This window comes from Hypanus sabinus (genome assembly GCF_030144855.1).
Source record: "Hypanus sabinus isolate sHypSab1 chromosome Y unlocalized genomic scaffold, sHypSab1.hap1 SUPER_Y_unloc_18, whole genome shotgun sequence".
Taxonomy (NCBI): domain Eukaryota; kingdom Metazoa; phylum Chordata; class Chondrichthyes; order Myliobatiformes; family Dasyatidae; genus Hypanus; species Hypanus sabinus.
Window position 1 is genome coordinate 302,233 of NW_026779019.1, and position 17,216 is coordinate 319,448.

The 17,216-nt window shown below is 44.6% G+C and overlaps 1 protein-coding gene across 6 annotated transcripts in view; it reads left to right on the top strand.

The window, feature by feature from the left end:
* The window catches only part of LOC132386019 (nucleolar transcription factor 1-like), a 101,188-nt gene that overhangs the window by 15,930 nt on the left and 68,042 nt on the right, over positions 1-17,216 (top strand). For all 6 annotated transcript variants that reach the window (XM_059958292.1, XM_059958290.1, XM_059958287.1 and 3 more), the window contains one exon: positions 795-878. In XM_059958292.1, coding sequence (XP_059814275.1) covers positions 795-878 — 84 coding nt within the window. The remainder of the gene's footprint in view (positions 1-794; positions 879-17,216) is intronic.

Genomic DNA, 17,216 nt, shown 5'->3' on the forward strand with positions numbered 1-17,216 from the left:
ATAAAAGGGTCGTGATAGGAGATTTTAATTTCACCAATATTGATTGGTAAACAGTGAGTCTTACCTCAGTGATTGGTAAGTTGATGGGGAAGATCCTGAGAGGCAGGATTTATGAACATTTGGAGAGGTATAATATGATTAGGAGTAGTCAGCATGGCTTTGTCAAAAGCAAGTCAAGTCTTATGAGTCTGTTTGAATTTTTTGAGGATGTGACTAAGCACATTGATGGTGGTTGATCAGTAAATGTAGTGTGTATGGATTTCTGCAAGGCATTTGATAAGGTACATCGTGATGCCTTATCGTGTAAGGCATTTGCGATCGTGTGGATAGTCAGAGGCTTTTTCACAGGGCTGAAGTGGTTGCCACAAGAGGGCACAGGTTTAAGGTGCTAGGAAGTAGTTACAGAAGAGATGTCAAGGATTGGTTTTTTACACAGATAATGGTGTGAGTGTGTGCAGTGGGCTGCCATTGATGGTGGTGAAGGTGGATATGATAGGGTCTTTTAAGAGACTCCTGGATAGGTACATGGAGCTTAGAAAAACAGAGGGCTATGGTTTCTAAAGTAAGGACATATTCGGCACAGCATTGTGGGCTGAAGGGCTTGTATTGTGCTGTAAGTTTTCCTTGTTTCTGTATGCATGTACTCCATTTCCAGCATCTGAAGGATCTCATTTTTATCTACAGAAATTTTAGGAGTTATAGGCTATCAGATTCTTTGCTCCCCATTTATAATTTGCCTTCAAGTACTGCTGTTAGGAGTTTTTTCACTTTTAGTAATAAAATTTTGTGTTTAGGTGAGAAAGTTTCGCACTTTATCAGAATTGATTCTTGATGTCCAAGAAAACGTGAAAAATCCCTATAGAGGGAAGAAGCTCAAGGTAAGCATTCAGTATAGGAAAATAATTTCTTTGCTTTGTTTTAAATTCAAACAGACTTAAATAATATGCGCCATCTATAAAATTTTGATATGACACTATTTTTATTTTGATTTCATTTGAAAGCAATTCGGTATTTTAGAGAGTGACATCAAATATTTGTTGTAACTTTTTTGAAGAGAACAATGAAGTTGTAGTAGTGGTTCATTGAATTTTATTCATGCGTTGATATATTCTCTTAAACACATCTAATAATATATTTGAGTTTTGATGCATTTGAGCTAACAGTGGTTGATGAAATTTCATTCTGAGTTGATTTCTTGCAATGACTACATTAATCTATACAGTCAACTCTTTAGTATGAGTGGTTTCTCCACAATTGCACAGTCTTGGTAAGGTATGATCAGTTAAGCAGTATGAATCTATTGTAAGTATGGAATATTCCTGCTGTTATCTTTGATCTTTAGCTTAAAAATGTTACGAAGTAATGAATCAAAGAGACTCTTCTTTCAAGGCCTCCTTGTTGTGCTGAATAAAGGGTGCTGTTTCACTAGCTTCAGTGTCTCTTTATTGACTTTGTTCATCACAACAATATTAAACCTGATTCTAATTCTGAATCCACTAATACCACACCAAGAGGAGGATTAAATTAATATTGTAACCTCAAAACCAATTGCTACAACTTTGTATAGTGTGAAATTGTAAAATCGTGTGTGTGTGTGTGTGCGAGTGTGTGTGTGTGTGTGTGTGTGTGTGCGCACGTGTGTGTGAATGTGTGCGCGCGAGTGCGCGGTACCAGAGGGACAATTCTATGGTTACAATAGATTCTTACTATTTCATATGATTCAGACAACAACTAGATCTTCAGGCACTCTGAACACTCAAAACTGAATGATTGGTGTGTTTGAGTTGCATTCATACATATGAACACAGTCAGGTCTGTGAGTATATCCTGGTTTGCAATCAACCCCAGTCTGCAGCTCTGAGAACATCATTGTTCTGAGTGCCTTTTAAACTCAATCTACAATTTGCATTCTGATCTGAAGACTGGTTGCTGTTGAAATTAGTATTTGCTATATTCCAACTCCAGAATGCAATGCACTTTAAGCAATATCAGTGGTAGATGTCATGAAATTTGTTTTTTGTGACAGCACTACATTGAAATACATAATAATGAAAACATGTCCTGAGTGATGGGAGTCATTAGTGATGGATGACGCCTTTTTGAATAATTAACTTCTGATGGTGTCTTCAGTGCTAGAGAAGTTAGTGCCTATGATGGAGCTGGCTCTGTTTGCAACTTTTAGCAGCTTTTCCCCAATCCTGTGAAGTGGCTCTTTCATACTATTCAGTGATGCAGAATCAGAATCAGGTTTGTTATCACTGGCATGTGACGTGAAATTTGTTAACTTAGCAGCAGCAGTTCAAAGCATTTCATAATATAGAAGAAATAAAACAATAAATTTCAGGATATATTTACTGAATAGATTAAAAATTGTACAAAAACAGAAGTAATATATATTAAAAAAGTGAGGGCGTGTTCACGGCTTCAATGTCTATTTAGGAATTGGATGACAGAGGGGATGAAGCTGTTCCAGAATCACTGAGTGTGTACCTTCAGGCTTCGGTATCTCCTACCTGAAGGTAACAGTGAAAGAAGGGAATGCCCTGGGTGCTGGAGGTTCTTAATAATGGACGCTGCCTTTCTGAGAGACCGTTCCCTGAAGGTGTCCTGCGTACTTAGTACCCAAGATAGAACTGACTAAATTTACTATCCTCTACAGCTTCTTTCAGTCTTGTGTAATAGCCCCCATCCCCATACCAGACAGTGATGCAGTCTGTCAGGGTGCTTTCCATGGTACATCTGTAGAAGTTTCTTAGTGTTTGTTGACGTGCTAAATCTCTTTAAACTCTAAAAGTATAGTGGCTGTCTTGCCTTCTTTATAACTACATTGATAGGTTGGGATCAGGTGATAACTCTATGAGGATTGGTATGTGTTCCTTCATTTTACTCTTCCTGAAGTCTACAAACAGCTCTTTTGTCTTACTGACGTTGAATGCCAATGCTCCACTAGGTGGCATATCACACTCTTGTATGCCTCTTGTCATTCCTGAAATGCTATTGTCAGCAGAATGGTTGTATCATCAGTAAATTTATAGTTGGTATTTGAGCAATGTCTAGCCACACAGTCATGGGTATATAGAGGAGTAGAGCAGTGGGCTAAGCTCATACCTGAGGTGCAACGTGTTGGTCGTCAATAAGGAGGAGATATCACCAATCTGCACAACTTCCGGTTAGAAGGTTGAGGATCCAGTTGAAGAGGGAGAGGAAGTTGCCCAGGTCTTGCAACTTGTCAATCAGGATTGTGGGAATGATGCTGTTAAGTGCTGAGCTATAGTTGATGAACAGTATCCTGATGTAGTTGTTTGTGTTGTCCAGGTGACCTAAAGCCGTGTGGAGAGCCATTGAGTTTGTGTCTGTAGTTGACCTATTGTGACGATAGGCAAATTGCAATGGGTCCAGGTCCTTGCTGAGGCAGGAGTTCAGTCTAATCATAACCAACCTCTCAAAGCATTTCAACACTGCCGATGTGAGTGCTACCAGGTAATAGTCATTAAGGCAGCTCACATTATTCTTCTTTAGCACTGGAATAATTGTTGCCTTTTTGAAGCAAGTGGGAACTATTGCCATAGCAGTGAGAGTTTGAAAGTGTCCTTGAAAACTCCCACCAGTTGGTTGGCACAGGTTTTCAGAGCCTTTCCAGGTACTCCAACAGGGCCTTCTGCCTTGTGAGGGTTCACCCTCTTTTTACAGATAGGCTAATATTGGCCCAGAGATGGAGATCACAGAATAAGCAGGTGCAGCAGGGATCTTCACAGCTGTAGTTATATTCTTCCTTTCAAATCGGGCATAGAAGATGTTGGGTTCATCTGGTAGTGAAGCATCGCTGCCATTCATGCTATTTATTGGGTTTCACTTTGTAGGTAGTAATGTCTTGCAATCCCTGCCGGAGTTCACACACATCCGATATTGTCTCCAACTTTGTTCGAAATTGTCTCTTCGCTTTTGAAATAGCAGTCCACAAGTCGTACCTGGTTTTCTGGTACAGGCTTGGGTTGCCAGACTTGAATGTCACAGTGGCACAGATCTAGCCTTCAGCAGATGACATACCCCTGGTTCATCCAGTGCTTTTGGTTTGGGAATGTACAGTAAGTCTCTGTACGCACACACTCATCCACACAGCTTTTAATGAAATCAGTAACAACTGCACCATACTCATCCAAGTTCGAAGATGAATCCCTGAAACACAGAAAACCTTTGACCCACAATATTTGCCGAATATGCACATATTTCAAAATTTCCTAGGCTTACCCATATCCATCTATTCCATATGACTATTTCAAATCATATTATGCCTAACTCCTGCCTCTCAGGATCTTCTCCATCAACTTAGCAACCACTGAAGTGAGACTCACTGGTCTATAATTTCCTGGGCTATCTCTACTCCTTTTCTTGAATAAAGGAACAACATTTGCAACCCTCCAATCCTCCAGAATCTCTCCTGACCCCATTGTTGATGCAAAGAGCATTGCCTGAGGCTCAGAAATTTCCTCCCTCACTTCCCACAGTAGCCTGAAGTATATCTCATCTGGTCTCGGTGACTTATCCAATTTGATGCTTTCCAAAAGCTCCAGCACATCCTCTTTCTTAATGTCAAGCTTTTCAATCCACTGTAAGTCATCTCTACAATCACCAAGGTCCTTTTCTGTAGTGAATTTAGTAATTTGTGAGTGTCTGTAGTGACACATCACTCTTCTCAAACTCCTGATGAAGTATAGCAATTGTTGTGCCTTCTTTGTATGTGCATCATTATGTTGATCCCAGAATAGTTCCTCAAGAGATGTTGATACCCAGGAACTTGAAACTGCTCACCCTAGATTCGCCAATTTGGAATCTTGACTAGAAATAGTGAGAAAAGAAAACCTTCCTAACTGAACTATTTAGGATGAACTATTGTCACTACAATGAACATCAGTATTGCTGATAATAGTGATTAATGCCTGTAGATAGTGGAATTGAATAGTGTCTTTAACTTTTTCCCTTTACTGTCTGTATACCTCCTGCCTTTTCCTGCGAATGCTGACAGATTTGTAACTTAAGCATATCGTTTTCAGGTTGCCATTTGATGTCATGTACTATAAATGCCCATGCTACATCTAATGCGCAATATCTAGCAAATCTAAAGAAATTATACTAAACAGCGTTTTTTTTATCTTGTACATTAAGATTCTCTTTACCCTATTTCAATTAATTGAGGACTGTTATAAATTAGCTGCAAACTAAAGTAAACTGATATTTAGATTTAACTAATCTTGTGAAGCGTCAGTGAAAAGTACATTTGCAGGAAGTTAGATTACAAATATACACTGAGTGGAATTGTATGGCTTTAGATGCACATAGGTTCAAAAGTACTTTCCCAGAAATTACAATTGCTGTATTCTCTCATTTGAAAACCTTACTGATCATTTCAACTTCAAATATACAATACAGGCACATTTAGTTACATCAGCTTTATGACTCTAAAATGCAATAATTCAAATTATAGAGGAAATTGAGCCACAGTTTGGGCATTCTTGATATAGCATCTGAAAAACAAATGTAAATTTCTTACATCTTTCGACCATCTTGCAAAGTGGGTGGGACATTGGTCATTTTGATAATTACAGTCGGCCCTCCTTATCCGCAGGGGATTGGTTCTGGGACCCCCCACAGATGCAAAAAATGTGGATGCTCAAGCCCCTTATTTAACCTGTCTCAGTACAGTGGAATTTAGGATCCAGCGGAGCTCTAGACCCAGTGCCCGAGGCTGCTGCTGTTTCTGTTCCTGAAAATAATCACAATTGAAAATAAGGTGGAAATAATAAAGTGATTAGAAAGATGTGAAATGCCATCGGTCATTGGAAAAGCATTAGGCTACAGTTGCTCAAAGATCGGAACAATTTTAAAGGATAATGGGTGGCAGATATCGTAGTTACTTTTCCCTCGCTTGTATGTGTTCCCGTACTCTGTCCTCGCAGAGTTTCCCTTGTATTGAAATGCCGACCCAACTTTTCCTACGCTCGTCTATTCTAAGCGTGTTTCTACGAATACTGTAGCCGCTTGTGTTGTCCCAAGCTCTTCTCCCTTTGTAAATAAACTCCCTATTATTAAAACTGTGATGTCCAGAGACCTTCCTTGTCCTTTAAAAGAATCTGTCTCATTTCCATCACAACATTTACATCAAGACCCTGCTGCCCCCCCTCCCTGGACCCCCTGTAGTTTGCGTACCGTCCCAACCGCTCAACAGATGATGCCATTGCCACCACCCTCCACCTGGCCAAAAAAGACACATACATTGGAATACTGTTCATAGACTTAGTTCAGCATTCAACACAATCATCCCTCAGAAACTGATTGGAAAGCTGAGCCTACTGGGTCTGAACACCTCCCTCTGCAACTGGATCCTAGACTTCCTGACTGGGAGACCTCAGTCAGTCTGGATCAGGAGCAACATCTCCAACACCATCACACTGAGCCACAGGGGCTCCCCAGGGCTGTGTGCTCAGTCCACTGCTGTTCACTCTGCTGACCCACGACTGTGCTGCAACACACAGCTGGAACCACATCATCAAGTTCACCGATGACACGACCATGATGGGTCTCATCAGCAAGAACGACGAGTCAACATACAGAGAGGAGGTGCAGCGGCTAACGGACTGTTGCAGAGCCAACAACCTGTCTCTGAATGTGAACGAAACAAAAGAGATGGTTGTTGACTTCAGGAGGGCACGGAGCGACCACTCTCCACTGAACATCGACGGCTCCTCGGTAGAGATCGTTAAGAGCACCAGATTTCTTGGTGATCACCTGGCGGAGAATCTCACCTGGTCCCTCAACACCAGCTCCATAGGCAAGAAAGCCCAGCAGTGTCTCTACTTTCTGCGAAGGCTGAGGAAAGTCCATCTCCCACACACCCCCCATCCTCATCACATTCTACAGGGGTTGTATTGAGAGCATCCTGAGCAGCTGCATCACTGCCTGGTTCGGAAATTGCACCGTCTCGGATCGCAAGACCCTGCAGCGGATAGTGAGGTCAGCTGAGAAGATCATCGGGGTCTCTCTTCCCGCCATCATGGACATTTACACTACACGCTGCATCCACAAAGCAAACAGCATTATGAAGGACCCCACACACCCCTCATACAAACTCTTCTCCCTCCTGCCATCTGGGAAAAGGTACAGAAGCATTTAGGCTCTCATGACCAGACTATGTAACAGTTTCTTCCCCCAAGCTATCAGACACCTCAATACCCGAAGCCTGGACTGACACCTTGCCCTACTGTCCTGTTTATTATTTATTGTAATGTCTGCACTGTTATGTGCACTTTATGCAGTCCTGTGCAGGTCTGTAGTCTAGTGTAGTTTTTTTTCCTGTTTTTTATGTGGTTCAGTCTAGATTTTTGTACTGTGTCATGTAGCACCATGGCCCTGAAAAACGTTGTCTCATTTTTACTGTGTACTGTACCAGCAGTTATGGTCGAAATGACAATAAAAAGTGACTTGACCTGGAACATTTAGTCTTCAGTTCTCCCTTAAGCTTCCTCTCCCTTGTGGCTTTTAGTTTTAAAGGACCCAGCTTGGTAAGCAGAATTCGACTGCCTGCCCCACTCTTTGGAGTTCAGAGAGTGAGACTGATCTCATCAAAATAAAGGACCTCTTTTACAGTAAAGATTAAACTGCCAAAATTTTTCATGATGTATCATAGTTTGGTATGGCAACAGCTCTACACATGACAGTAAGAAATGGACCTGCTCAAAAACAGGATCTGGGGAAATGCAACTTCCTCTACAGTCCTATTCCTTGTGGATATAAGCACTACCCGTTCTGCAATTTGGCACCCTCATACAGATCCAGCAGTTCCAGGCATTACTGTAGTTTACAGTCTCATACACCACCCATATGAATGTGCTGTAGGATCTCACAATGACCACTATCATTTCCACTGCTACCACCATCCATCACTTCACTAGTCCAAAATATTAGAAGATACACAAGCTCACAAGCTCATTGTCAGTCACTAGATAGATAAACTATCCCCTGTTCCCTGGTAATGCCAGCCATTAAATATTCCTGGTCTGCATGCCACAGTTCCCTCCCTCACACAATGATGGCCCTTGTTGGTGCTGCATCCAAACCTTTCCTGACCCCTCCTCCAAATCTACCTTTGGAGGATCCAGCACTTTCTTAGATCCACTGGCAGAGAATTCAGGTTATCCACCACTTGCTGCAACACACCAAACTACCTTTGAAAGATGTAGAAGAGAGTCATAATTTATTTTGCTGTTTCATCAGCACATTCATATGCTCATTCAAACTTGCGCCTGTGAGTAGTATGAGATGTGGAACAATCTAGGGGGATCGCATATAAGTGCCTCAAACCTTTATTGTCCTTTCCCTGGTCAATATGGTCAGAACAACACTGCCAGCAGTACTCTGGAATCATTTCTTATTCTGTGGTGACAGAAGCTCCACATAATCTACTTGCCGTACTTGACCAGCCACCATGCTCCTACAGATGTGTCTCAAGGAACCCCTGACTGCTCCCAGGCTCAAGCTGCTGGTTTGTCTTCATTAGAAGCTCAGACTTGAGCTTCTGCCCATTCCTTTGCTCTTTCCTTCTCAGACATCTGTGGACCACATAATTGACATCAACATGGCTTGGCGTAAACTGGAACTATGGACATACCCCTGTGAGAGTGACAGAAGAGTAAAGTTAACCCTCCCAGGTAAAGTGAGCTGGACTTGTGTCTTGGGACCAGAGGGATGGAGAAGAAGACATTAGCTAGGCCTGCTGCTGGAAACCAATGCTTCCTCCCTCCTAACCCACATGTCCTCAAAAACTGACACTACATCTGTGATAGCCACTGTGAAGGTATTCAAGGACATTTTCAACTTCTCATTGTTAAGCATTGAAGTTCCCACTTGCTTAAACAAAGCAACAATTATACCAGTAATTAAGAAGAATAATGTGAGCTGCCTTAAATGACTGTCACCCGGTAGCATTCACATCGACAGCGATGAAATGCTTTGAAAGGTGGTGATTAGACTGAACTCCTGCCTCAGCAAGGACCTGCACCCATTGCAGTTTGTTTTATCGCCAAAATAGGTCAGTGGCAGACACAATCTAAATGGCTCTCCACACAGCTTTAGACCACCTGGACAATGCAAACGCCTAGGTCAGACTGCTATTCATCAACCATAGCTCAGCATTTAATATCATCATTCCCACAATTCTGATTTGATAAGTTGCTGAATCTAGGCCTCTGTACCTCCCTCTGCAATAGGATCCTCAACTTTCTAACTGGAAGGCCGCAATATGTACGGATTGGTGATAATATCTCCTCCTCAGTGACAGTCGATACTGGTGCACCTCAGGGGTGTGAGCTTATCCCACTGCTGTACTCTCTATACACATGACTATGTGGCTAGGCATAGCTCAAATACCATCTATAAATATGCTGACGATACAACCATTGTTGGTAGAATCTCAGGTGGTGACGAGAGGGTGTTCAGGAGTGAGATAGGCCAATTAGTGGAGCTGTGCCACAGCAACAACCTGGCGCTCAGTGTCAGTAAGACAAAAGAACTGATTGTGGACTACAGGAAGGGTAAGACAAATGTACACATACAGTTCTTCATAGAGGGATCTGACGTGGAGAGAGTGAGCAGTTTCAAGTTCCTGGGTGTCAAGATCTCTGAGGATCTAACCTAGTCCCAACATATTGATGCAGTTATGAAGAAAGCAAGACAATGGCTATACTTCATTAAAGAGTTTAAAGAGATCTGATATGTCAACAAATACACTCAAAAACTTCGATAGTTATACCGTGCAGAGCATTCTGACAGACAGCATCACTGGTACGGAGGGTGGGATTGAAATATGTTGCAGAGGGCTGTAAATCTATTCAGCTCAGTCTTGCCTACTAGCCTACAAAGTACTCAGAACATCTTCAGGAAATGGTATCTCAGAAAGGACCCCCATCACCCAGGGCATGCCCTTTTCTCACTGTTACCATCAGGGAGGAGGTACAGGAGCCTGAAGACACACACTCAACGGTTCAGGAACAGCTTCTTCCCCTCTACCATCAGGGAGGGGGTACAGGAGCCTGAAGACACACACTCAGCGATTCAGGAACAGCTTCTTCCCCTCTGCCATCAGGGAGGAGGTACAGGAGCCTGAAGACACACACTCAACGATTCAGGAACAGCTTCTTCCCCTCTGCCATCAGGGAGGAGGTACAGGAGCCTGAAGACACACACTCAGCGATTCAGGAACAGCTTCTTCCCCTCTGCCATCAGGGAGGAGGTACAGGAGCCTGAAGACACACACTCAACGATTCAGGTACAGCTTCTTCCCCTCTGCCATCAGGGAGGAGGTACAGGAGCCTGAAGACACACACTCAACGGTTCAGGAACAGCTTCTTCCCCTCTACCATCAGGGAGGGGGTACAGGAGCCTGAAGACACACACTCAACGATTCAGGTACAGCTTCTTCCCCTCTGCCATCAGGGAGGAGGTACAGGAGCCTGAAGACACACACTCAACGATTCAGGAACAGCTTCTTCCCCTCTGCCATCAGGGAGGAGGTACAGGAGCCTGAAGACACACACTCAACGGTTCAGGAACAGCTTCTTCCCCTCTACCATCAGGGAGGGGGTACAGGAGCCTGAAGACACACACTCAACGATTCAGGTACAGCTTCTTCCCCTCTGCCATCAGGGAGGAGGTACAGGAGCCTGAAGACACACACTCAACGATTCAGCAACAGCTTCTTCCCCTCTGCCATCAAGGAGGAGGTGCAGGAGCCTGAAGGCCCACACTCAACGATTCAGGAACAGCTTCTGTCCCTCTGCCATCAGGGAGGGGGTACAGGAGCTTGAAGACACACACTCAGTGATTCAGCAACAGCTTCTTCCCCTCTGCCATCAGGGAAGAGATACAGGAGCCTGAAGACACACACACAGGGATTCAGGAACAGCTTCTTCCCCTCTGCCATCAGGGAGGAGGTACAGGAGCCTGAAGATACACACTCAACGATTCAGGAACAGCTTCTTCCCCTCCGCCATCAGGGAGGAGGTACAGGAGCCTGAAGGCACACACTCAATGATTCAGGAACGGCTTCTTCCCCCCTGCCATCAGGGAGGAGGTACTGGAGCCTGAAGACACACACTCAGTGATTCAGGAACGGCTTCTTCCCCCCTGCCATCAGGGAGGAGGTACAGGAGCCTGAAGACACACACTCAGTGATTCAGGAACTGCTTCTTCCCCTCTGCCATCAGGGAGGAGGTACAGGAGCCTGAAGACACACACTCAACGATTCAGGAACAGCTTCCTCCACTCCGCCATCAGGGAGGAGGTACAGGAGCCTGAAGACACACACTCAATGATTCCGGAACAGCTTCTTCCCCTCTGCCATCAGGGAGGAGGTACAGGAGCCTGAAGACACACACTCATCGATTCAGGAACAGCTTCTTCCCCTCCGCCATCAGGGAGGAGGTACAGGAGCCTGAAGGCACACACTCAACGATTCAGGAACGGCTTCTTCCCCCCTGCCATCAGGGAGGAGGTACAGGTGCCTGAAGACACACACTCAGTGATTCAGGAACAGCTTCTTCCCCTCTGCCATCAGGGAGGAGGTACAGGAGCCTGAAGACACACACTCATCGATTCAGGAACAGCTTCTTCCCCTCTGCCATCAGGGAGGAGGTACAGGAGCCTGAAGACACACACTCACCGATTCAGGAACAGCTTCTTCCCCTCTGCCATCAGGGAGGAGGTACAGGAGCCTGAAGACACACACTCATCGATTCAGGAACAGCTTCTTCCCCTCTGCCATCCGATTCATAAATGGACATTGGACCCTACCTCACTTTTTGCATATACAGTATTTTTTTTTGCATGTTTTTAAAATCTATTCAATATATGTATACTGTATATTTATTGATAAATTGGACTACATCCAACTCCGACGTAATACTCGACGGGAGTACAGAGTTTGCTCCACATACGTCTTCACAGAGACATGTCTCACTGATGGGATTTCGGACGCTGCCATCCAGCTAGACGAGCTAACTTTGTTTCGCTCGGACAGAGATGCAGCTCTCTCCGGTAAGGTCCACGGTGGTGGTGTCTGTGTTTACATCAACACGGAATGGTGTAGGAACTCTGTGCTGGTTTCCAGACACTGCTCATCGCTAGTGGAGTTTGTGGCAGTTCGATGCAGACCATTTTATTTGCCACGGGAATTCACCTTTGTCCTTATATTCGGTGTCTACATTCCCCCCAGCGCTAATGCTAAGGAGGCGCTCTGTGAACTGTACGGGGCTATTAGTGAACTGCAGAACGCACACCCTGATGATTTGTTTATTGTCGCCGGTGATTTTAACCACGTGAACCTTAAGTCAGTGCTCCCCAAATTTCATCAGTATGTGGACTTTGCAACGAGGGGGGAGAACGTGTTGGACCTGGTTTACACAAACATCCCCAATGCGTACCGGGCAGAGCCTCCCCCCACCTCGGATACTCAGACCACATCTCTGTTATGCTAATCCCAGCATACAGACCGCTCGCCAGGCGCTCCAGACCAGTTCAGAAGCAGGTGAAAACCTGGCCAGCAGGAACCATCTCTGCTCTTCAAGACTGCTTTGAGCTCACTGACTGGCACATGTTCAGGGAGGCTGCAACCGATGGCGACTCTACCAACAGAGGAGTACACGGCATCAGTGACCAGCTACATCAGCAAGTACATTGATGATGTTACTCTGTCCAAGACCATCACTATACGTGCCAACCAGAAGCCATGGATGACTGCAGAGGTGCGTACGCTGCTGAGGTCCCGCGACTCCGCCTTCAGAGCAGACAACAAGTCAGCCCTAACAACAGCAAGGGCCACACTGTCACGAGCCATCAGAGGGGCAAAGCGTGCACACACCCAGTGAATCCACAGCCACTTCCAGGACAGCGGCGACATGTGGCGCATGTGGAAGGGCATCCAGGACATCACCAATTACAGGACAACATCACCTGACTGTGCAGGTGATGCCTCCCTCCCAGATCCGCTGAATAACTTCTACGCCCGGTTTGAGGCAGAAAATGACGGGGCGGCGAGGAAGTCCACCCCTCCTGCGAATGACCAGGTGCTGTGTCTCTCCGTGGCTGATGTGAGAAGAACCCTTCCGATATAGAAGGCTGCTGGACCAGACAACATCCCTGGTAGAGTGCTCAGAGGGTGTGCAGACCAGCTAGCAGATGTTCTCACTGACATCTTCAACATCTCCCTGAGCAGCGCCATCGTTCCAACGTGCTTCAAGGCTGCCACAATCGTCCCCGTGCCGAAGAAGTCTTCAGTGTCCTGCCTAAATGACTACCGTCCTGTTGCACTCACATCCATCATCATAAAGTGCTTCGAGAGGGTCGTCATGAGGCATATCAAGACCCTGCTGCCCCCCTCACTGGATCCCCTGCAGTTTGCATACCGTCCTAACCGCTCAACAGATGACCATCACCCTCCACCTTCCACCTGGCCCTAACCCACCTGGACAAAAAAGACACATACATTCGGATGCTGTTCATAGACTTTAGTTCAGATTTCAACACAATCATCCCTCAGAAACTGATTGGAAAGCTGAGCCTATTGGGCCTGAACACCTCCCTCTGCAACTGGATCCTAGACTTCCTGACCAGGAGATCTCAAGTTAGTCCAGATCAGGAGCAGCATCTCCAACACCATCACACTGAGCATGGGGGCTCCCCAGGGCTGTGTGCTCAGTCCACTGCTGTTCACTCTGCTGACCCATGACTGTGCTGCAACACACAGCTCAAACCACATCATCAAGTTTGCCAATGACACGACCGTGGTGGGACTCATCAGCAAGAACGACAAGTCAGCTTACAGAGAGGAGGTGCAACAGCTAACGGACTGGTGCAGAGCCAACAACCTGTCTCTGAATGTGAATGAGATGGTTGTTGACTTCAGAAGGGCACAGAGCGACCACTCCCCGCTGAACATCGACGGCTCCTCGGTAGAGATCGTAAAGAGCACCAAATTTCTTGTTGTTCACTTGACGGAGAACCTCACCTGGTCCCTCAATACCAGCTCCATAGCAAAGAAAGCCCAGCAGCATCTCTACTTTTTGCGAAGGCTGAGGAAAGTCCATCTTCCACCCCCCATCCTCATCACATTCTACAGGGGTTGTATTGAGAGCATCCTGAGCAGCTGCATCACTGCCTGGTTCGAAATTTGCACCGTCTCGGATCGCAAGACCCTGCAGTGGATAGTGAGGTCAGCTGAGAAGATCATCGGGGTCTCTCTTCCTGCCATTATGGACATTTACACTACACGCTGCCTCTGCAAAGGAAACAGCATTATGAAGGACCCCATGCACCCCTCATACAATCTCTTCTCCCTCCTGCCATCTGGGAAAAGGCTCCTAAGCATTCGGGCTCTCACGACCAGACTATGTAACAGTTTCTTCCCCCAAGTTATCAGACTCCTCAATACCCAAAGCCTGGACTGACACCTTGCCCTATTGTCCTGTTTATTATTTATTGTAATGCCTGCGCTGTTTTTGTGCGCTTTATGCAGTTTGTAGTCTAGTGTAGCTTTTCTCTGTTTTTTAATTATGAAGTTCAGTCTAGTTTTTTTGTACTGTGTCATGTAACACCATGGTCCTGAAAAACTTCTCATTTTTACTATGTACTGTACTACCCTGTAACTGGGTAACTTACCAGCAAAGATAGAGAGGTCCGTTGAAGTCTGATGGTACTATCTTTAACAGTATTTATTGAAAAAAATACACAAAAATAATATCAATGCAAATATACAGGTAATATACGTCATCAATACTAAATCTTACACGGGTATAATAATACTCAATAAGAAATAGCTCTATCGTTGTCTAGGGGATAATGTATTGTCCGATGGAAATATAAAAGTCACTCAAGTTCATTCAAGCTGCAGCTTTTGGTTGGAGAGAAAGACGGAGGTTTAACTTGCCCATTCCTTTTATGATGTCGATCCTTCAAGAGTCGTTGGGGGCTGATTTCTCCTTTGTTGTTAGCTAAAGCCGTTCTTCCGTAGTAAAGGCCCACCAGTTCCGAGGCAAATGGAAAAGGACGCACGTGGGCTTTTCCACCGGCTTTCGCTATTACGCTGTTACAGGAGTTCTAGCATTTCTTCTGGTGCGTCTGAGGGGCTGTTCCCACAGACCCTCTTTTATCCTGACTCACAGGGTCTCAGATGTCAATCAGGTTGGGGTGATGCAATCCCTCCACCAACACCCCCCCCCCCCCCCCCCCCGGTTCATCGCCTGGGGGCTTCGATGAATCGTACAGTACTCAATACACAACTCCGTCTCCAAGAGACAATGGCCGCTTCCCATGGCTTGGTCTCTCAGAGGCCCAGGACACATTCCAAACATTGAGGAATCTGCGTGTCTCTCTCTCATTTCCTGGGTCTCCTGACCCGAATCAATAGCGATCCTGAGATTCTCAAAAAGGAGGGGGCCACAGGCGTAACAGGTCGAAATGACAATAAAAGTTGACTTGACTTACTTATTTTTAAAATTTTATTTACTTTTTTGTACTTTTATATTATGCATTGCATTGAACTGCTGCTGCTAAGTTAACAAATTTCATGTCATCTGATAATTAACCTGATTCTGAATGTCAGTAGTTATACAACCGTATATAGTCAATAGTCATACACTGGACTCATGCAGATGCAGGTTTGGTAAGTGGGAGAGAAGACACAGACTACAACTAAGCTTGTTAACCATTTATTTGCAAACAGTGAAATACTCAGCTTAACATTTAAGTCTATCAAGTACTTATCTAAGCCCCTTAAGATAAAAAAAACTATGACACTAAAAACTTAATAACAGTTCTAACTCAAACAGGTACTTTGTTGAGTCCTTCCAAGATACACAGCTACAATACTAAATGTTCAAGAAACAGGCAAAGGGCCCTTCAATCAAGACTTATACTTTCAGCCTCCTCACACCATCATGGCCTTAAGGAGAACATGAGAGGAGTTTTGGACACCCATCCCAATCTAAAAAAGTATATACTAACATTGGAGAGGGTTCAGAAGAAGTTTATGAGAATGGTTCAGAGAATGAAAGTGTTATCAAATGAGGAGCTTTTGACAGTTCTGGGCAAATACACACTGGAATTTGGAAGAATGAGGATCTCATTGAAATCTAATAAAAATTGGATGTCTGTATAGAGTAGATGTGGAGAGAATGTTTCCTATAGTGAATGACTCTAGGACCAGTGAGCATTGCCTCAGAATTGAAGGATGTCCATCTGGAATATAGATGAGGAGAAATTTCTTTGGCCAGACAGTGGTGACTCCATGGATGACTGGGAGGCAATTCATTGAGTATATGTAAAGGGGAAGTTGATGGGATCTCGATTAGTCAGGGTGTCAGTTATTAGGAAGGAAATGGGAAAGAGAGGGTTAATAGATAGGCATGATGGAGTGGTGCAGAACACTCGATGGGCCAAATGGCATATTTCCATCAATGGTCTTAACACCGGAATATAAGGCATATTCTATCCAGTTGTCTGCTGGCTCATAGGGTTACTGAGCCAGGAAAAAAATGATCTACTGACTTAATACACATTGACAATTTACAAATTGTTTCCTTAAAGAACATTGTGTACATTGCAGCTCAGGGTCAAATTTTCACATCCGAGCTAAAGGTTTGAAATTACACTTAATACTGCTGTAGAGAAATTTAGATCTATGAACACAAGAGTGTCTGCCAATGCTGGAAATCTAGTGTGACACATACAAAATGCTGGAGAATTTTGCTGGTTATGCAGTTTCTATAGAGAAGAGTAAAATATCTTTTGTTCACATTCACTTGCTCTGATTAGATTGTCATAGCAAGAATCAGTTCAAAGTCTGGATGTAACATCACCTTTATTTCCTGCCGTGCATCAAGAAAGCTCACCTCTGTCCCAGGATACTGACGGACTTTTAACCGCTGTACCATTGAGAGCATACTCACCAACTGCATCTCAGTGTGGTATGGCAATTGTCCCGTATTGGACCGCAAAGCACTCCAGCGTGTGGTGAAAACTGCCCAGTGGATCATCAGCACCCAGTTGCCACCATTGAGAACACCTACCATAAACGCTGGGCAGGGTGAAAAGCATTATCAAGGATGCACACAAAATACTGGTAGAACACAGCAGGCTAGGCAGCATCTATAGGGAGAAGCAAATGTCGATGT